Source organism: Pavona decussata, unplaced genomic scaffold, assembly GCF_977016875.1.
Source record: "Pavona decussata unplaced genomic scaffold, jaPavDecu1.1 SCAFFOLD_12, whole genome shotgun sequence".
NCBI classification, from domain to species: Eukaryota; Metazoa; Cnidaria; class Anthozoa; order Scleractinia; family Agariciidae; genus Pavona; species Pavona decussata.
The window spans coordinates 90,527-111,384 of record NW_028145435.1 but is presented as its reverse complement, the minus strand read 5'-3'; the positions used below and the strand labels follow the sequence as shown (position 1 = coordinate 111,384).

Genomic DNA, 20,858 nt, shown 5'->3' with positions numbered 1-20,858 from the left:
TATATGCCCCCCCCCCCCCCCCCACCCGGTTCCACTATTTGAACAACCGGTCCCGCAAAAAACCCTCGCATGCTTCCATTCACCGCGCAAAGAAGCCTGGGGTCAAGTGCTGACTAATTCTACCCATGATCTCTCGCGGGCGAAGTGACAGCAAGAAACTTGATCAAAATGGCGACTTCAACTGATATGAAAGGAAATGTGGTCAAAATGGAAGTGGACTACAGTGATACTGTAGACAAAAGAATACCAGAGTGCGAAGCAATAGCTGCTGTAAGTTATTCCTGGGTTTTGCTGGATTAGCGCCCTTGGGAGAAAGATGTTCCTGATAATTTGTGCACGTGTTGGGCTTTTGAGACACTGGAAAAAAATTTATCGACTTGCCGGTTGAATCTTTAATTTTTGTTATAACTCGTTTTGTCCCCATTTTCAATTTATTAGGATGGCAAGCTTAGTGAAGCACTGGAAATTCTTCTGTCTCTGGAGAAGCAAACTAGGACGGTGAGCATTGTTCGTAGTATAGTTCAATAAATTTTACCGTAATAAACTTAAGCTTAATTCATAAACTGTCTAACAAAATGTTGCATGAATCCACCACATCTTTATGACGTTTATATGATCTTATCCAATTATTGCAATCATGGACGAAAATCTAAACATCACTGATACACAGCCAATCAATTTGCACACCAAGTAATGTTAATCCGTGGAGGGGGGGGGGGGGGGTTGAATCCCAATCATGAGTCTGATATTGGGTTATTCCAGAAAAAATCCACACCTCCCCAACGGATGGGATTCTGGAAATTCTCACCGGAGGGGGGGTCAAAGACTCTGGAAATCTAGGCGGGAGGGGGGGTTGAACTTAAGAAAGTCTTCTGCAGGAGTCATTTCGACCAATAGTTCACGTGATTCAAACGTTTAGATCGGTGACACTTCATCACTCTCAGACCCTGAAAATAATAGAAATATTTTGTTCACATATTTCTCACCTAAAATAAATGATAATCTAAGTTCCTTCGCAGGTCCTTTTATAGCAGAAAACGCGAACAACAAGATAGTAAAGAACGAGCCATCGCAACATTGTTGCAACGAAGAGTTTGAAACGCCTGACACATTTCTACTCGTACCAGACCCAGCGCGCCGCCGTTGTGTAATTTAACGTCCGCCATTGCATTCTTAGCGTGGATTCCACTGCGTCAGGCGGAAGAATTTTTTACTTGTGCAAGCAAGGATGCAGAGCTATTAGCTGAAGAAAATAATTCCAAAGAACTTTGGTCCAAACATTCCCTCTTCGTCGAAAATACTCGAGAGGAACTTGTAGCCATCTGTACCTCGAAAAAACTTTTGGAAACGTAAGTTATTGCGAAAGCAACAGAAGGAGAAAGTTCTTGGACGGGTTCCTGCTACATATACAGTGGTAACCTCTCTGAAGTCCCATCGTCCGTAGCACAGTTGAACAAGCAGCCAGTGCGTTTTCTGCGTGCCATTTTAAGATTCCATGGGTGTAATGTCCATTAGGCACAAAGGATGAACGCGTTCGCTTTTTCGCATTGTTGCTCCTTTCTTTTTTTAGTTCCACGCGATAGAGTTTTTAATATTAGCAGAAGCTTTAGAAATTAAAAAAGAACATCTTCTAGACGTGATTGTGCGTATTTTATATTAAAAATAAATTAAATTTAGGCCTAATATTTTTTTTCCGGAAATCCAGGCGGGAGGGGGGGTCTTTTGTTTTGGAAATCCAGACAGGAGGGGGGGTCTTGTGCTTCAGGAAATCCAGGTGAGAGGGGGGGGGGGGGGTTAAAAAACGACCCCATCCGTCGGGGGGGGTGTGGATTTTTTCTGGAATAACCCATTTCACAAATTGTAAGTCAATTGTATATTCTAGTGCATTTCAAAAATCACCCATTTTTAAGTTTGTTATGCCAGATACTAGCATCAGTGATTTGTGGTATCACTGAGGGTGGTTCCACTCATAAGTCTGATATTTGACCCATCACAAATCAGTTGTGTATTCAAGGGCATTTAAAAAATCACACATATTTGAGATATGTTTTTGCCAGACACTGATGTTGCTGATTTTTTTTTCCGATTTGCTTGCATTTAGTTTCAATATTACAATACTTTCACTCAAGACTATGTTTGTTAATTATATTGCTGTCATTAGCTAGCAAAGTAGTTGTGTACTACAGTCCTGCAGCAACAGAATGGTAATATGATCCCCTCTTTAATTCTTTTATTTTATTTATCTACTTTATGATGCACTAGATTTAAGGACTAACTGTGTTAGATTAAAAAGAAAAAAGAAGAATTCCAGTTAGGATTAAATTATAACATAAGCTAATTTAGATCCCTTCACTAACCATTCTTTCATTAATTCATTGCCTACAGGCTGCTGATATGCATTCCACAAGCCGTGTTCTGGTGTGCATAGTACAACTCTGTTTCAAGCATAAAGACTGGAATGCTCTCAATGAACATATAGTTATCTTGACCAAGAGGAGAAGTCAACTAAAACAGGTATAATCAACAGCTGCCCAGCTGTGTTTTCTTAATGATACTTCAATATCGGTAGCTTCAAGTGGCATGGGTTTTGTTAACCAATCTACTGTGCGGAAAAAAGATGGCGGCTGTGCATTTTACCACAATACCTTGTAAACCTGACACAGCCAATAGGCACAAAGAAGGCCATTATTTTGTGAAATTCGTCCTTGCACTAGCAACATTGTGTATGCTAGGTTTGAGTTTTTAGAAATTTTCTGTGCATTTTTATGAGCGTTTTTACGGTTTTCGTACAAGTTAAGAATAACTTTTAATGCAACTGGTATATTTACCCATAATTATTATGGGTAAATGTACCAGTTGCCATCTTGTTTTGGTTAGGTGGATTACAGAGCTTTTTAATGCAAAATGAAAACAAAAAATTACTTTCAACACCAGTTGAAATCCAGCTGAAGTTGATTTTGTTAGTTTTTCTGTTAAGTGCTTTAAAGAATAGGAGTTGCTGTAATGAGCAAGCTTAAATCTGATTGTCCTCTTTTAGGCTGTAACAAAAATGATTCAAGAAGCCTTCGCCTATGTAGAACAAACTCCAGACTTGGAAACTAAACTAAAGCTGATCGACACACTGAGGACAGTTACGGCAGGCAAGGTAACTACATACATATTGCTTAGCTTTTCTTGTAATGTTTCTAGCAAATCCATACTGTCAAATTCAGTACATGTAAATATTGTGCATCATAAGATGCTTTCCATTCATCTGAACTGGCCGGCCAGATTAGTCAGTTTGCAAATGGACTGTACCAATTTGCACGGAAAGTTTTATTCTAGTCCTTTGAATTTCGTCAGAATAGTGTGTACCATTTTGGGAGACTGATTATTTTTCAAAAGTTTGTGGTATGATACCTTTAAAAATGACGCATTTGATTTATAGACTGGCAGGTCTGCCGGGCCAGTTCTTGCAAAAGGAAAATACTCTTAATCTTCTTGAGCACACTGATGGTGAAAGCAAATTCAACCTGTTTTTTCTTTCAGAAATTGTTTTTCTCACACGAGTGACCTTGTGCGATAGCAAAAAAAAAGAGAAAATGGTTTTTCTAGCACAAAAAATGTATCTTACAAAGGAAGCTAAGGCCTTTTCATTTTATAAATTCCTTGCTGCGGATGTCTTTTATCCGACTTTTTTACTGGCTTTCATCAAGTTATTTGTCTGCGTCAATAGGCCATTTTACAGTTGTGTGTTTAGTGACCTGGCCTTGGATTGGAAGCGAGGCTGGGAGTGACCTTGTTTTGATACAAACCTCACTGTTTTTCATATGTAAATGCAAACTAGATAGCATAAGAACAGCATGATCTACATGTATGAAAAGCAGTGAGGTTTGTATCAAAACAAAGTCACCCCCAGCCTCGCTTCCAATTCAACGCCAGGTCACTAAGGACACAACTGTAAAATGGCCTTTTCCACCGGAAATGCTATTAAACAATATTATTGGTTCATACATTTAGCTGTGTGTATATTTGGTTGTGGTGCATGTGGGAAGTTTGGAGAGCACTCAAAAAGCCAGAGTTATGATTAACTAGTTAGAGTAATCTCTTATGCATTCTGTTTCCATAAAAACTGAATGTACAATAATAATTATTTGTATGCCAAAAGGTTACCAGAAGGTAACTTAGAGCATGGGACAACCATTTTTGGTTGTGGAATAAGGGGTGCTCAATGCATTTAAGAATGATGTTTTATTAAAGGATATAGTTTTCTAAGACAAGTGCGATTAAATTCATTTTTTGTTGAGACACCATGTTGCAAACTTGAATAAAAGGGTTGCATAGAAAATTACCGCTATGTAGTTATACTGTCAGTGACTTGAATTTTAGAATTTCCCTTTACAGAAATTAGAGTATGAGTTGTTGAAATTTTGTTCCATAATTATTGCAGGTATTTCTTGTTCAGTGATTAAAATCATATATGAAAGTGCAAAAATTGCTGGCAGTAACTCTTGTGATAGTTTCCAGTATCTCAAAGTCCCTTATAATTTTGCATTTGCTTTAATTAATCTGACTACAATAGAGTGTTGAGAAATTTGGTTTGGACTGTTTCTGCTGATTGTTTGTTTCTTTCACCTCTTTCTGCTAATTAAATAGCAATTTAGCATAGCAACTAGCTGGGGAGCAGGGATGGTGGAATGGTGAGAGCACTCACCTCCCACTAATGTGGCCCAGTTTCGATTCCTGGACTTGGCGTTGTATGTGGGTTGAGTTTGGTGTTGGTTCTTGTTCCTGCTCCGAGGGTTTTTCTCCGGGTACTCCGGTTTTCCTCCCTGACCAATTAAAAACAAACATTTCCAACAAACCTGGAATCAGTGGATAGAAGAGCCATCCTGTGGAATCTACTGAAATTCCCATTTATTATTTTTTATTATTATTATTTTATTTATTATTAAATGTTCTCTTGTAATGTCTTTTGAAGATATATGTTGAGATAGAGAGGGCTCGATTGACAAGAATGCTGGCTAAAATAAAGGAAGATCAGGGTGATATTGCAGGTAATAAAAACTATTAATAACAAGATGCTCTTTAATCGTCTGTTTTAGCGAAGGGTTTCTTTTGTGAATTCTAAGGGCCATTTATTTAAACAGTCTAACCTAGGCCCCGGCTTAAGACAATCAGTGGGCCTCCAAATCTGTTTTAAGTGGTTTATTTTAAGCAGATATAGAGTTTTCTAGTCTGGGATGCAAGCTTTCTTGTTATTGTCCGCAGTAGACAATCTTTAGATACGATTGTTGACAAAAATTAAAAATGACTTAGAACATGGCTTTCTTAAACACTGCCTAACCTGTCATTATAACTGACCTTAAGAGTTCTGTAAGTTGTGCAATGTAAAATGTTGGCATTGTGTTTTGGTCGTGAACACCTACAGGTGTCTTGGCCCTTGTTTTTCTTCATCCCCAGTGTTTGTGGAATTGACATACAATAATTATTACTAGGACTTGTGTGATCTTTTTTTGTGTTTTTATTAGTTGAGAGTAGGGCCAACCCTTTTATCCTGTAAAGTGGACTGTAATAAATGTTTATATGGAGAGTGAGTAGATTTTACTTATGAAATCAATATTGTTTTGCTATGTTAGAGGCGGCCAATATTCTTCAGGAACTTCAGGTAAGAAGCAAAGTATTGAATTGTGAGGAATATAGCTTAAACAGACTCTTGAAACAACAGAGTTTAGAAGGATTGTCATTTTGATAACTCAAAGGAGTTTAGTTGTTCAAGACTGGGCATTATTACAGTGTACCATACACAATGATTGTATGTGTACTTGTCACATATAGTTCCAGAAAATAGCCATACTCCATACACAAGGGCTTGGACATTTCGGGGGAAATTCCTTCCTTTGGTGGTGGGGGGCTATGGATATCGCGTAAAAATCTGTTCCTTTTGGGGGAATGAATATTGCGAGGGAAATCCCTTCCTTTGGTGGTGGTGGGGAGAGGGGGGCTATGGATATTGCACGGGAAATTTCTTTCTTTGGTGGGTATGGATATTGCAGAGGCAATCCTTCCTGTGGTGGGGGGTAGGGATGTTTTCTGGAACTACCCATTTTAAAAACCTCATCATTCCAAAATTAATGCCATTGTGACCAGGAAAGTGCACATTTTGGAGGGGTCTCAGTACTACGCAGGTTGAAGTTCTAAAGATGTTTAAGTAAGGACCAAGAATACTGTCCATAATAATAGCCAGGGTGTCTAGTTCTAGTGGCTGTCTGTAAAGCTTAGTTTGACTGTATTTAGAAAATGCCAATTACTCTCACTGGTTTGAAATCTAGAGTGGGTCTTTGCTGTAGACTATTTTAACACTTCCTTGATTACAGTTCACTCAAAGAGGTCATTTAATGAAGCAGGGGGTGGGGTGGATTATTGATCTGGGATTCACAAAGCCTTCCTACATTAAGATGTAGAAGAGCTTATACAAGCCTAATGTACCCTAACCATTGTTTGTGAACAATGATCTGTTGTTATTCCAACAATAGGCTTTTGTTAAAAACAACACAGAAGATCTTAACTTAGGAGGATTTTGCAAATCTCAGCCCCCTTAAATTTTTCACAGCCAGAACATCCTTGATACTTCTGCAACTTATGCCACCTAAATCTTACAGGTTGAAACCTATGGTTCAATGGAGAGACGTGAAAAGGTGGATTTCATCTTGGAACAAATGAGGTTGTGTCTGGCTAAGAAGGACTTCATTAGAACACAGATTATCAGTAAGAAGATCAGTCCAAAAGTCTTTGAAAACAACCAAGAACAGGTCTGTCCAGAGGTTCTTGCTTCTGTTTGTCATCCTATACTAAAAGTGTTGGTTCAGGTATCTTGTCAGTTGTGATTGGTGAGAATGATAAATATATTTATTACTATGGTTTTTGTTTTTACACTCATTTGAAAAGCACCCTACATTAAACAATGTTATTATCCTGCGAAACTGTGCAGAATATCGCCTGATACTTAGCCAACAAGGCCGTAGGCCGAGTTGGCTAAAATCAGGGGATATTCCGCAAGATTGAGCAGGATAACAAAGCACAGCTTATTGCAGAAAAGCTGGAGACGATCTTTATCTCGCCATTTTCTCCCCAACAAACAAAATTACGTATATCGCAGGATATCTGTTGACTACAGACAATGAATATCCAGTGCGCCATGACCGTATTTGTGCAGTGTTAACAATGCGTTGAGTAATAAAATATAATATTGTTTTTGGTTGCTCTGGGACCAATGAATTGTCCTAAATAGTGAGGGTTCTGTGCTGTAGAGCAGACGACAGTGTTGTTGACGCTCAGTGTAAAGTTTGGGTTTTGTCATTTGAATCCACAACCTGTAATCATGTACCTAAACAGGGTGTCGAAAATTGCTGTATGTGAACCGTAAAGTGCTGTAATGCATAACAAACAAGGCCATCTTGTTGGCTGCTATGTACTCTTTCAGTTACTGACAGAAAGATGTTACTGTCTGAGCACTCTAAATTTGGATAATATTAAATTAATTCGTTTTTGTTGCAGGATTTAAAACTGAAATTCTATCAGTTAATGATTAAGGTGGCGCGTCACGATGGCAGCTATCTTGATATCTGTAAATACTACAGGGCCATGTTTGACACCCCATCCATTTTGGAGGACAAAGAAAAGAAACATGAGGTAAGAGGACAAATTACAAGTACCGGTAGGTATTTGTTTTTGTCATAGTAGAAGGTAGGTAGAGCTGAAGCCTGAATTACTTGTAATGAAAAAGTACAGAGTATGACCCTCATGGTTGAAACTAATTAGACTGTTCACAGTCCCCCTATTATTACGTGGGATTCTCGAGACTGGGATGCTTCGATGTTGCTGCCGCCATCTTGGTTTGTAAAAGCGAGCTCAACCTGGGGAGAGTATGTAAACTACCGAGGGGAGCGGGACCAAGATGGCGGCAGCAACATCGAAGCGTACCGGTCTCAAGAATCCCACAGAAAAATAGGGGGACTGTGAACAGTCTAGAAACTAATTTGAAGATAATTCAGTTCAGTTCAGATGTTCACTATTTTTCCAGTGACCCAGCTTCTATTTGCAAAACTAGCAAACATTGGCATCATCAGATGATTGTTTTTTCACCCCCCTCCACCTCCCTCCTTCCCGCCACCCAACCCTCTTCTTACCCAAGTTATAACAGACTTGTTCCAATTCCAAGCCCTTTCCTTGGATGAAGGTTGTCTTCATGTTTTGTTGTATGTACCGACAGTCCTTTGGCATTGATTACTTGTGGCTCACATTATTTTTCTTTTTCTTCTAGGTGTTAAGAAATGCTGTGTTGTTCCTAATTCTTGCTCCATATGATAATGAACAGTCTGATCTTATTCACCGTGTTGGTGAGGAGAAAACATTGGATGAAATCCCTCTCTATAGGTACATTAGTAATGAATTTTCAATGCTAAATCTGGTTTACTGTTGTCTACCTGGCCCTCTACTCTGCCATTGTTACTGTGTGTCCTGTTGAACATTTCTTCAGACTTTCCTGTTGTGTTTTGTGGTATTGAAAGTGGATGAAGTATGTTACACCGGTGTGAAAACAGAGCACACTTTTCCTTTGACCAAAAATTATGGAAATTTCAGCTAAGATTTGGAATGGAACAGTATTTTGTGGAATAAAATTTCGGAAATTTGGGTATACCTGCCAAGGTTGTTCTAACGGCCCCAGGAAATCAGAACAACAAGAAAATTCTGTTCCATTCAGCCATTCTTTTTTGGAGCCACTTTCTGGCAATTTTTGTGGACAAGTCATGAATGGAAAAGGTGTGTTTTGAAGTCCAATACTGTTAAACAGAAAATGCTGTTCCATTCAGGGCCTAAATTTTGTGGAACTTCAAACTGGTACATCTGGCTGCATGGTAAGCACCCAGAGAAAAACCATCAATTTTTGACGGGGTGGTGACCACAACAACAAAATAGTAATTAGTGGGAACACAAAACACTAAAATTGGACTTTAAGAAAAATTGCAGACATAAGATGCTAAGACTAAAACCAGCAAGAGGTTCCCTGAGACAGATTGCAAGGTACATTAGAAGGTGGACAGATAGTTTCCTGAGAGCAAGGGTCTTATATTTTGACAAATCGTTGGTGTAGTATCCAGTTGTGACAGCTTTCAGTGAAATGATTTCACAAGATATTGATAGTTCCAGAGCAGTAATTTTGCTAATGTATTCCGTATCCTAGTCAGTCAATGGAAAAAAAAGATGTTTTGTTTCAACATAATCAAGTCACGTTATTATATTTGCTGGATGGCTTTAGGGTTATCATTTGAGCTTTGCTACTGCATTGAGAGTGGTTACTGATCAGAATCAACTTAATCAATTTTTTTGTTTTTATTTCTGTCAGGGATCTTCTGAAGTGCTTCACTACTCCTGAGCTAATGCGCTGGTCTCACATAAAGGAGCTGTATGAATCTGAACTGAGAACAGGTGCATCTGCTACTGGTGTGTTTGAATCAGACACAGATGAAGGTAACAAGCGCTGGGAAGACTTGCGAAAGAGAGTTGTGGAACATGTGAGTTTCATTGTGTGTGTTGTTGTTGTTTTTTTGGAAGCGGGGTATAGCCATCTTGAATTAAAAGTAGAGGAAGATTGGGAAGAGTAGAAAGTGTGACTAAGGGGGTGGGTATTTGGCTTCACCAGCTCCCTAAGATTTTGCAAATCCAACATGGTGACTATGATTACCGAGATTCTGGCATTCATGCGTGCCCCAAAATGCCTGCAGGTTAATTGTCAGGTTGGTTCTTTCAGTGAATCTAAAGGTCACCAATTCTCATGCTGAGAAAATAAAAAATTTTGTTTGGTTTATAATTTTTCAAAACAATTTTTATTTCTTAATTTCCTTTGTTTGGTATTCATTAACATAATGTAAGACAAAGGGAAATAAATTAAATTAAACTGGGTTGTGAACCACAACATTGTTTGTGTCCTACATTACATTTCTTAAATTGGCTGCTGTGAAACCAAAACCTTGAAATAGTTCTTGGAAACTGTTTTCATCAAAAGGGATGTTAGCTTTAGTGAGCTTTATCACAGATCACCAGCATTTACTAATGATATAAATCCTAATCATATCCTTAATTCTCATAACCTCAGGGTTGAATAAGCACTGATATTACAAGGAGAAATTTGTTCCTGATAACTGCTTTGGGAGGCGGTGTGACCTAGTGGTTAGGGCAGGGCTGTCACTAAGATTTCAAGTTGCTGGATAAATACAACAAGTAGGCTGAGAAACATACAGCTAGGAATTTCTTTTGGTTCCATTTTTCTTTAATTTTCCTATGAAAAACGCTGGAGGCCACGTTCTTAGTAACCGGGGGAAATCCCCGGCCCCCGCCTCTTAATGACAGCCCTGCAGGGGCACCGGACTTGTAATCTGGAGGCCCCAGGTTCAAGTCCTGCTCCAAGGCCACACTTTGTAAATAGCCAACTGATTTGCCTCCCACCAGTTGGGATTTTATGTTATTTTCAGTTTGCATATTGTGTCCCTAATAAGCGCTACAGTGCTAAATACTTCGACACTTAAATAAAGTCATTTATTTTTTCTATTTGTTTTTTTAAACAGAATATTAGAGTGATGGCTAAATACTACACTAGAATTACACTGAGAAGGATGAGTGAACTGCTGGACCTGACTGTTGATGTAAGTCGTCAACTGATCAACTTTCATTTTCTCCTCATAACATCAGTAATTTCTCAGGTTCATATGGTCATGATGATGCAGGATGTTATTAATTGAAGCCGCACCCTGCATTGATCAACACTTTTGCACCCAACATGTTATCTGTTTAACAACCAAGCTTTAATTAAGCCATAAATTCAAAGAAAGGCATGCATCCAGTAGAATTCTGAAAGGATTAAGTGACATTTTGGGCATGGGCATCCACAGATACCGCGACACCCTTCTGGCTAAAACAGTTTTGAGAATTTATGTGGACTAAAGTTTTAGACAGACATTGCTCTCTTGCACATGAGTTTTACATTTGACATTAAGGCCCAGACAACTGCAAGAATTCAAGAATTCATTTCACTGAATATTTTTTTTTTTCTTTGAACAGGAGACTGAACTGTTCCTTTCTGAGCTAGTGGTGTCCAAAACGGTGTTTGCAAGAATCGATCGTCCTGCAGGCATAGTTACTTTCAGTGCTCACAAAGAATCTAACGAGATTCTAAACGAGTGGTCGCATAACCTTAACACGCTGATGCAGCTTCTGAATCGCACAACACACCTCATTACCAAAGAAGAGATGGTACACAAACTTGTACAAATGTAGTTCACATCTTGCATCTTGTTAATGCATGCTGCACTCTTGTAAAAGACCACTCTTTCAAACTCACACTTTGTTAAATCGGCACATCAAACACTTCTACACCCCAAGGGAAGAAGAGCTTGTTAATGAGAGGTTCGAAGAGGGTCCACAGAAGATGCAGGTGAAAAATTTAACGCATTTCAAGAAAGTTGAAGATTTTTTCTTTCACCATTGGAAAGTAAAAACAACAACTTAGAAATGTGAAGCTCACTGTATAGTGTACGAGAATAAACAAAATAACTATTTCCAAATATGTTTCTTCTTATCAATTGTGTCGGCATGGGGACAAGGATGATTTGTTGAGCAATTCCGTGGCGTTTTATGTGGAAAGTGCATCAACACATTTTTCAGATGTCCTGCAAAGCGACTCAGAATGGCAAAATTGCTTTCCAGAGTGAACAGACAGCATTAATTTTACTGGTTACCCTTTTTCTCCTTGCTTGAATGCTGCTTTACAAAATCATTGATTGGAATAAAATTGCTCCTAGGGCAATAAAACAATTCTGTAAGAAAACATGCAAAATTTCCTCCTATAATCTTTGCAAAAGAAAAAAAAAAAAGAAGAGAAAGAAATTGCCATGTTTTTTTTTTATGTACAACTTGCCATGCTTTTGTTTGTAGCAGTAGTAGTTTAATAATAATATTGTGCATTGGTCACTACTTCAGACTGGGGTCGAGATTGTATGGGACAACATTGATTGAATGAATGGATCTTGGGATGCGTATCTGGCATCCCCCGCAGATTTTGCTGGGGCAGATGACATCATTAAAAGCACAATATTAGAGGATTTCATAACCTTAAACTGCCATTACATTACAACTGCCTTAGTACAAAATAAAGAAATTAAAACAAACTGCTGCCGAAAATCCCCAGTGCAGACTATAACTGGGCAAGTTTGGAGCGTTCTGCTGTTTTTTTTGGTTGATATATGCCCCTTTGCAGGAATCCCTTGCATAACAAGGTCATACATCATTTGCGATTTTACAAAATCTGTCAAACGGCCTGTGATTGGTCAGTTGCTTGCACGAAAAGTACTCATCCTGGGAAAGAATATGGGACAAACCAAAGAACTTGTGAAAAGGAAACTATCAATAATCTGTTAGTAATAATTTATTATTAATAGTGCTGTTAGACTTCAAGTTCTCTCTGCGATAATAATCAAATGCACAAGCTTAATACAGCAAGAGTTGAACACTGTTCTCTAAATGCTGTGAATCCCTTACATTACAAGGTCACAGATTGAATGTGATTTTATAAAATCTGGCAAACGGCCTGTGATTGGTCAGTTAATGGACAAAGAAGGTACCCATGCAGGGAAAGACTGGGACAACCCAAAGAACTTGAACGAAGGAAACTAACTGTTATATATCACCGTTAGTAATAATTTATTATTAATAATAGTGCTTTTAAACTCCAAGTTCACTCTGAGATAATGGTCAAATGCACAAGCTTAATACAACAGATCTTTATTAATAATCTCAAGAGTTGGAAACTGTTCTCTAAATGCTGCGATGTCATCGGGCAAAAAATGGTTATAACACAATGACAATGTTTTCAGCGAGCGCAGCTGCTTGACCATCTCACAAAGAGGAGCAACACTGGATGTAACAAACATGTTCTCCTCTACAGACAAATATTCAAGTGTTGCGGCTGATTTGAGAATAAACGTGCACAAAAGATTGATGCAGTTTACTAATCCGTTGCAACCTAGATTCAAAGACTCCAAATGGTGAAGTGTTTCCATCAAGCACATTTCACGGAGATTGTCCTCTCCCACGCCACAACCCCCAAGTGCTAAATGCGTGAGATTTGACGTTAAATGTCCAAGAATAACACGCACTTGTGCCTTTAAGTAATTGCCACTTAGATCAAGTTTCCTCAACTTGGTTAAGTTGCCGCAGATGTTAGCTATTTGTTGAATAGCAGTTGCGTCTGACTGTCGGTGGCCAAGGAGGTTGTAGGAAAGGTTGAGGTCTGTGAGGTTCGTGAAAGTCAAGAGAGTTGGTGCAATGACGTTGATGCCATATTGTGCTAAACCATTCATTGTTAGGTCAAGACCCATGATGATTTCAGGCTGAAAATAAAACAAACAAAAACTAATAATTAAAAAAAAGTACTTTGAAAGAATATGCTTGCCCATACCTTTTATCCAGAATTTTACAGTTAATTATAAGCAAGTTCTCTTTGTTGCCATGGTTAATTCTCAGCATTACGTTCACAGGCTGTTTTACCCTGTTAGATACATGTTTCAAGCTATTCTGAGCCGTTTCTGGTGTCGCCCTCAACTAATTTCCCTCCAATAACAATTCCCTCAGAAGAAACAACACCCCCTTCTGAACCCAACCCCCCCCCCCCTCCTCCAAAACCCAAAAAATAAGTCAAGGGCTTATAAAAATTACAATAATTATTATTGTAATTCTCTGGTAGTGGCAGTTAGGTATGAATTCAGATGACTTTGAACATTTCATTCATTTTCGAACCTCTAAACAAGTCAACAGAGCTTGGATATCTTTTCCTCCTGCGTGCATTTCAGAGATGGCGACATGCGATATCTTCAAGTTCATGACTGAGTGATGGCTACAGGCTTCAATTGCAATGCTGTAGTTCTCATGGGAAACCACAGCATCAAGCATCACAACTATTGGAGGAATTCTTTGCCTGGGAAGTTCTGTCATGGTATTCTGTCTGACAGAATCTGGTGCAGGCCGCATGTCTAAAATTTTCATTCCTGACACGTCGTTGTCTGAAACTGGAAGATTTCCTGCTAACTTGCAAAATGCTGTGGTTCCATGAATGCCTGTAAAAATGATAACCATGTTTGTATCAATAAAAGTAAAAGACAAATGTGAAAATAAACTTTAATAGAAACTAGTACAATTCATTATTTGTGAAATTTTATAACAAGCGCATTATGCGAAATAAGAATTTCCTTAAAAATGTTTGTGAATGAATGCCCAGCCCCCCCGCCTCTCCCTAAAAAAAAAAAATCTTCCCACCCCTGTTTCTCCCCTGGAATAATGCTGGCATGGTGCCCGTATTACCAAAATAATGATTTAAGCAAAGAATGGGGATTATATCAGGGTCGATTAAATGGTAATGATAGTGTCATGGGTTCTGGGGGGGGGGGGGGGGGGTACTCTCCTAAAACCCATTTTCTACTAGAGACAATAAACATTCAAGCTTTTAAATATTTGAAGTTTTCCCATTTTTAAAGCTCACCAATTTTACATCCCCTTATGTCCACAAGCTTTAAATTGTTTTTTGTTCTTTGTAAACAGTAAGCGAGTAGAACCGCTTTTGGTTCGTCGAACCCCGAGGCATTCCGCAGAACAAGCTGTTCCAGAGGCCAGTGTGCAATCAAACTTCTGAAACAAAGAATCCGCGAATATGAAATAGAAGACAGGAGAAGTTCTTGTAGAAGATTTCTTGGAAGTACGCTCAAGTCACATCCTTCCACAAATGATCCATCCTGATGAATTATAGCAGAGGCAGACAATTTGACCAACGAGATGGCAGACAATCTCGTACCCAGAGTCCTCAGGCTTTTTGGTCAGCGGAGCGGCGCCAGGAGAGACTCTGGGATAATGGAAAAATATAATTTTTTTTATTGGTCGTCTGCATAACAATGGAAGACCGACAGGAAGTCCGTTGGTCATTTGCGGAAGTTAACCAAACCGGAAACCCCCCGAACCAACTTCCCTGTTTTGGAGGGAGATTTGAAATGTCAAACTCGATCGGAGCTTTGTAATTTTTGTGTGTGTCACGTTTTTTTTTTCCTATCGCCTCCATTTACACCAAAAATTAGAAACACTCCAATTCAAAGACGGGTTTTGAATTATGTCATTGTCAGTGCAACAATTTCTAGCCGACGAAACATCAGTCGTTTTAGCGTGGGAAGTTGCACTACTGCCATACGATGGTAAAACACGGCAAAATGCAAGCAGCTACTTACCTTGTTGTGGATGAAAATTTGGAGATGAAGAGATCTGTTGTGGAGCGAAGTCCATCTCAGGTTGCCGTTTCCCCTTCGGTTTTGCCACAAGGGAAACGCTGAACACATCTCCACGATGATCAAACGCCGCACACGAGAGCAAACGTTTCACTTTTTTCAGTCACGGCCCATCTTGCCAAAGCTAGCTAACCACTCAGAAAAAAATCCCTTTTAGAGGCGGAGGTAATCTATTTTATTTTCAGCATTATAATGGCGTGTGGAACATTTTCTCAAATGTTGAGAGATTTTGTTTTGAGTATAAACGTTTAAAAGTGTAAAAGGCCGTTGTTTTATAGGTTACCTTAAGATGAAAGTTAAATCTCAAATGTAATAGCCAGTACATGCAGATTTACAGTAGAGGGGCAGTTGAGAATAAAGACTTGTTGTGAGTCTGCTACTTACAACCATCTTCTCTGCAAGAAAGTCAACACATTGTGACAGTGAAGTAGCCACCCAACTTGACCTGTCAAAGAACAGGTGTAGATAATACTGAAGAAAGCTGGTCTTCCAAATGCAGATATACTTTAAAAATATTTACATTTATTTATTTCCCAACGTACAGAGACAAACAAATAAAAGAAAAGTATAAGTGGAGAGGAGGCTAAGAAACCATGGGGCTTATGAATATTGAGTCTCCTCAATCTTAAAATACAAAAGTTATAATATTGCTTGGAGTTTTTATATAACCAAACATATAATGCACACTGAGTTTTAAATTAAGATGGCAAAAATTTAAAGGTAACGATGGTTTAATTGTACTCTGTTAAAGGCTGTATATTAATATGTAAGTAAAAATTATGATTTAACATTTTTAAAATGTTACTTCTGATCACGAAAATGCAAAAACTCCATTGAAGAAGGATGAGACAAGAAAACTGTGGGTTCCCTTGCAGACAAATATTCCTGTTGAGATTTCCAAAGCAATTATGCTATTGCAAAGCGTGAAATCATGCCTAAAGTACCAGTTGTTGGAAAAAAATAGATGAGCAGTGCTGTGACCTTCTGTGTTATATGTCATAAGGAAGAACACCAAGTCTTCCCTTGAAGGGTTCAATTGGGACACAATTATTATTGAGGAGATACAGGAGAAGGTCTCTGCTCGATTTCATTCTACTGCAAGTGTACCTGTTGTACATGAACATGGGAGCGAAGTACCCCCCGACCAGATGATGTTTGCACAGCCTTGTACAGAAAGTGACCACTTTCATCATATATCCTTGGTATCAAACACTCCACTTGTAAAGGGGAGATTAACTAACGTAATTATTTTGGCAACCCTTCCTATCATTCCTTCATGTTATTATTAAAACAAGTTTAACACAAAGGACACTAAAATCAATTACCCACCTTAAAACGTTTCTCTTTTAATATAACTCATTTAAACAGCAAAAATATTAAATATTTTCCACAAATTATGATGATAATAATAACAATCATTATTATTATTATTATTATTAAGGAGAGAGCACGGTCCGGCTGATTGGGGTTGGTGAAGTAATACGGAGGATAATTGGGAAGTGGGTGATGAGAGTAACAAAACCCAATGCCGTCAAAGCAAGCGGCTCACTGCAGGTGTGCGCAGGCCATAAAAGTGGGAGTGAGGCTGTTATTCATGCAATGCACAATATTTTTGACGCCAATGAAACAGACGCTGTTCTTCTTGTTGACGCCTCTAATGCCCTAAACAGAGCTGCTGCAGATCTTTGGTCAATGCAGCTCACTAGACTTGGCCCAGTCCCACCAAACATTCTGCAATATGCTGGATGACCTAGATTGTGGCATGATAGACCATTAGAGTCCAGGAAGGGCTTGAACTAAGAGTCAATAGTTGTTTTATTTTTAGGTCTTAGCTAACATTATTGTCAAGCGACAACAAATTCCCACAAGCACTTAGACTTGCTTACAAGTCGAGCTTAGAGAGCGCGAAGCGCGATCGTCAGAGCTCGAGCGAGCGAGCGCGGAGCGCGAGCGAGCGAGAGCTCGACTTGTTTCCCTTGCTGGAAATCGAATCAAGTGACGTCGTTTTGGCGCGAACTTTTCAGGGTGCGAAGTTGTCAAACTGTCAACTCAATGCATTCTTGTCATTTCAACGCATCTTTGGAAACGCCGACAACGCTTCAAAACGTTGGGAATGTTTCCGAACGAAACCGAAATACGTTGAAAATCATTTAAAAATTGGGCCAACGCATTTGCAAAACATTTTTCAAACGTTGACAACACATTTGAACAGTGAAAGGACAAGTTATTTTCTTTATCAGCCCCGCGAAACGACTGCATCGTACTACACACTGTTCATGCGAAGATTTTGTTTACATTTTGATGACTGCAGAAATTATGTCGATTCGCTTCGCGAAGATTTTTAAAATGCTTTACTTCGAATGTGCGAGTAATAATAATAATAATACCGGCTACTGCTAGCGCTGCTACTGCAATAATAAATTTTAAAATGAAAGCACTACACAGCATGACATGCAGAGTTCTGTCTTGACGGGAAAACCTGGAAAACAACATAAAATGTGGGTTTCCTATTATATACCGAACGAAATTCGACCGTTAACTCGTTTGGGATAACGGCCGAATCCGTATCAGTATATAACAACCGAAAAAGTTAACGGCCGAAAAATGCTGGTTATATACCGAACAAGGTTGAGGCTTATCTCGTTATTATCAAAACACTCATTAAAAATGCAGCACATAAATCGGTCAGTATAAGCCACAAAATACCGATCAATCGCCTCTTGATGTTGATGTCTGTTTAACCGGAACCAAGTAAACGGACAAAACCTCTTTTCTTTCGCTGTGACGTAGAAAATCGAAAACGAATGGGGCCACCTCAAAGGTCAAGCTTTTTTTCCCGATCATCCTGTAGGCGCCGATAAAAACACGTCCTTTCCACAACAGTGACTTTCGATTACTTTGCGCTGATGTTCGCGGACATCTCTGTACTTTGCTTTTTGCAACCCATACACGAATTGCATCGTTAAATGAACGTGTAATCAGTGCGAGGGATGTCGAAGTTCTTGGTCGTAGACCCAAATAACAATCGCTATCGGAGAGCTGGTTTTGTATGTTCGAACAGCTTTGCGCGTGATCTGGTTATGATCTGGCTTGATTGACGTGTACTGTCATTTCGCTGCTTCTGATTGGATAATGCTACAGGAGGAAAATTCCTCCTGTAAATTTGGCGCGCTGCAAGTGATAAAAGTCGCTCGCGCCAGGTCCATTCAAAGAGAAGCAAGCGAGCGACTTTGAGAAAGTCTAACAAGCACTGGATAATTTACACAGTTCATTACTTTTGACAGGGTGTCCAGCAAAGGTCTCAACAACACTGTGCCAATCATTCAGGATATTGGGAAGTTGGACAATAATAATTATCTGTTGTCAACACGAGAGCAGCAAGATCAGAGAAGAGATTATGTTATACTATTCAGCAGAGTGTTGGTTGAGTACTTCCCTTGCCTGAAGTCAATAATTAAAAGTGTGATACCAAATCAGATCACCATCCAGTACTGGAAAGAAATGGCAAATCCTTCAGAAATTATCAATTTACCAGTTGTACCCTTTAATCAAAATAAATTAGGTAATGTGTGTCAGTACCTGAGCTATCTGACTCAGCTCTTAGTTAAAGAGTGCACTCCACAACCAAATGAAGTTGGGCCCCACCAATTTATGTAAATTAATAATATAAACACAAATTCCCCAATCTATTAACCCCTTCCCTGTGCTTCCTATAGTACACACCCAAAAATATGAGAACTCACATAAGATAGTTTTAATTTTACCTTGATTAAATATACAAGGACAGACTGAGGAGATTATATACATGGTATAGAAATTGACTAAGTGAAAATATATCATAGTCAGGATATCAACAGTCTCTCAACAATCACATTATAACTAATTTACTGATGAGAGGTGATGACCACTCTCTACACAGTTCTCATGTAAATACTCTGTGGTTAGGCAGAAAAGTTAACAAACCTCAACACAACTCACTGTCCTTAATTTCATAGCCTGTGCCAGGAAAAAGTTTGGTACTAGGTAGTATTGGGATTTGAATTGAATAAACCCAACATGCACTGGAATGCATTTAAAACACTGTTAAAAAATTATTACTACTTCATTTTATTTCTAGATATATAGTATACCTGGGAGCAACTCTACAGCACTAAAACTATGCAAGATGTGAGCACTCTCTATCAGATTCGTCAGAAGTTTAGTCTGAAATGTCAGCCGTCTCCTCTTCCTAACCCACAGGGGGCGCGTCCCCAGTGGGTTAGGGAGAGGAGACAGCTGACATTTCAGACTATCAGAAGCTTGCCAAAAGGAATGTCTATTCAGAAAGAAAAACTTCAAAGCTGCTCATGACATGTCATTCAGGACAGATGTATAAAAATGTGCTGATGTTTAAATTGTACTAGCTTGCAATTGAACAGATATAACATTCTAATTATATTCACTTCAAGAAAAGCGTGCACACAATTCATTCTATTGCAATTAAAAAGGGGCAAAAACAGTAAATATCAAGAGGTGATTTACATTGTCAAATGATAACTTACACTATGTGTTCATTGAAGCAATAACTAATAAACAGACATAACTTGAACAAATCCCATTTGGACATAAACTGACGTAAAGGGAAGGGCGAAGGTAATTTAAACATAAATTCAACACACAGTCAGCTGCACAGTTCTGTGAGAGGAGAAGTGATGGTTCCTTTTTATTTGTAAGTATAAAAAGTAATAAAGAAATAATTATGTTATTTACTTGTCTGTATGTGTTGTAGCAATGTCGAATCAAGTCCACCGTTCGCTCGCTCTTACAGGATAAAAAGTCCAGTTGCTTTGATCCGCTCTTACGGGAAAAAAAACCCAGTTCCTTCGATCGCGTGTAACAATCAACTTTGGCTTTCTCGAACGCTTTCAAGGCCCGATAAAACCTTCAGGCCCGAAAACATCAACACGACTGCCATTTTGGGGCATTTGACTTCCGTTTTAATCTTAAGCATGCGCACAAAGACCGGAATCCCACATTTTCTGGGATAAGAAATTCCATTATCCCAGAGTCTCTCCTGGCGCCGCTCCGCTGACCAAAAAGCCTGAGGACTCTGGGTACGAGATTGGATGGCAGACATCTTGGATAAAGGACCTAGAGCTGAAGGGACTGAGAACAAGTGTAGCCCTGGGGGGAGAGACTATTGGGGAAGGGGGTGAAGGGAGCGAAGGGGGAAATTAACGCCGAGGTATTAAAGGGGAAGTTGAGATTTTTTGTTAAAAATGATGAAATAAGACCTTCAATCACCTGCCAAATAATTCTAGAATGACGAGAGGAACGAAATCAACTCAATTCTTGAAGGAAACAACTTGTGATCTGTTCTAGCGCATTTTGGAAACAAAAATGCGAGAACTTGAAAAACATTAGCCTAATATTTTTCAAGTTTCAATCCAAACCAGCCTACCCTGTCTCTGGCCAGAGGCACTAATCGACAGTTTTATTGCACTGGGGTGATAATTTTTT

General features: G+C 39.0%; 2 protein-coding genes across 2 annotated transcripts; one reads left to right on the top strand and one right to left on the bottom strand.

The window, feature by feature from the left end:
• Positions 1 to 138: 138 nt before the first annotated feature.
• LOC146487895 (26S proteasome non-ATPase regulatory subunit 12-like) lies at positions 139 to 11,600 on the top strand. The gene is made up of 12 exons (XM_085124735.1): positions 139 to 270; positions 439 to 498; positions 2,386 to 2,514; positions 3,038 to 3,145; positions 4,961 to 5,036; positions 5,619 to 5,647; positions 6,642 to 6,791; positions 7,537 to 7,671; positions 8,303 to 8,415; positions 9,386 to 9,554; positions 10,605 to 10,682; positions 11,098 to 11,600. Exons 1-12 carry the CDS (start codon positions 169 to 171, stop codon positions 11,311 to 11,313), a joined length of 1,365 nt encoding a protein of 454 aa, XP_084980861.1. The 5' UTR covers positions 139 to 168; the 3' UTR covers positions 11,314 to 11,600.
• Positions 11,601 to 12,239: 639 nt separating this feature from the next.
• On the bottom strand, positions 12,240 to 16,549 carry LOC146487894 (leucine-rich repeat-containing protein 14-like). The gene is made up of 4 exons (XM_085124673.1): positions 16,467 to 16,549; positions 14,570 to 14,892; positions 13,831 to 14,147; positions 12,240 to 13,424 (listed from the first exon to the last, which is right to left on the bottom strand). Exons 1-4 carry the CDS (start codon positions 16,547 to 16,549, stop codon positions 12,801 to 12,803), a joined length of 1,347 nt encoding a protein of 448 aa, XP_084980799.1. The 3' UTR covers positions 12,240 to 12,800.
• Positions 16,550 to 20,858: the final 4,309 nt, after the last annotated feature.

What these genes read in the sequence shown, in the direction of transcription:
- LOC146487894 (XM_085124673.1), bottom strand. Translation starts at nt 16,549, where the DNA reads ATGAAAGTGGTCACTTTCTGTACAAGGCTGTGCAAACATCATCTGGTC. An exon ending in CATAAGGGGATGTAAAATTG is followed by an intron (nt 14,148 to 14,569) that starts GTGAGCTTTAAA and finishes TCATTTTTACAG; the next exon opens with GCATTCATGGAACCACAGCA. An exon ending in CTCTGTTGACTTGTTTAGAG is followed by an intron (nt 13,425 to 13,830) that starts GTTCGAAAATGA and finishes TTTTATTTTCAG; the next exon opens with CCTGAAATCATCATGGGTCT.
- LOC146487895 (XM_085124735.1), top strand. Translation starts at nt 169, where the DNA reads ATGGCGACTTCAACTGATATGAAAGGAAATGTGGTCAAAATGGAAGTG. An exon ending in AGTGCGAAGCAATAGCTGCT is followed by an intron (nt 271 to 438) that starts GTAAGTTATTCC and finishes TCAATTTATTAG; the next exon opens with GATGGCAAGCTTAGTGAAGC. An exon ending in GGACAGTTACGGCAGGCAAG is followed by an intron (nt 3,146 to 4,960) that starts GTAACTACATAC and finishes TGTCTTTTGAAG; the next exon opens with ATATATGTTGAGATAGAGAG.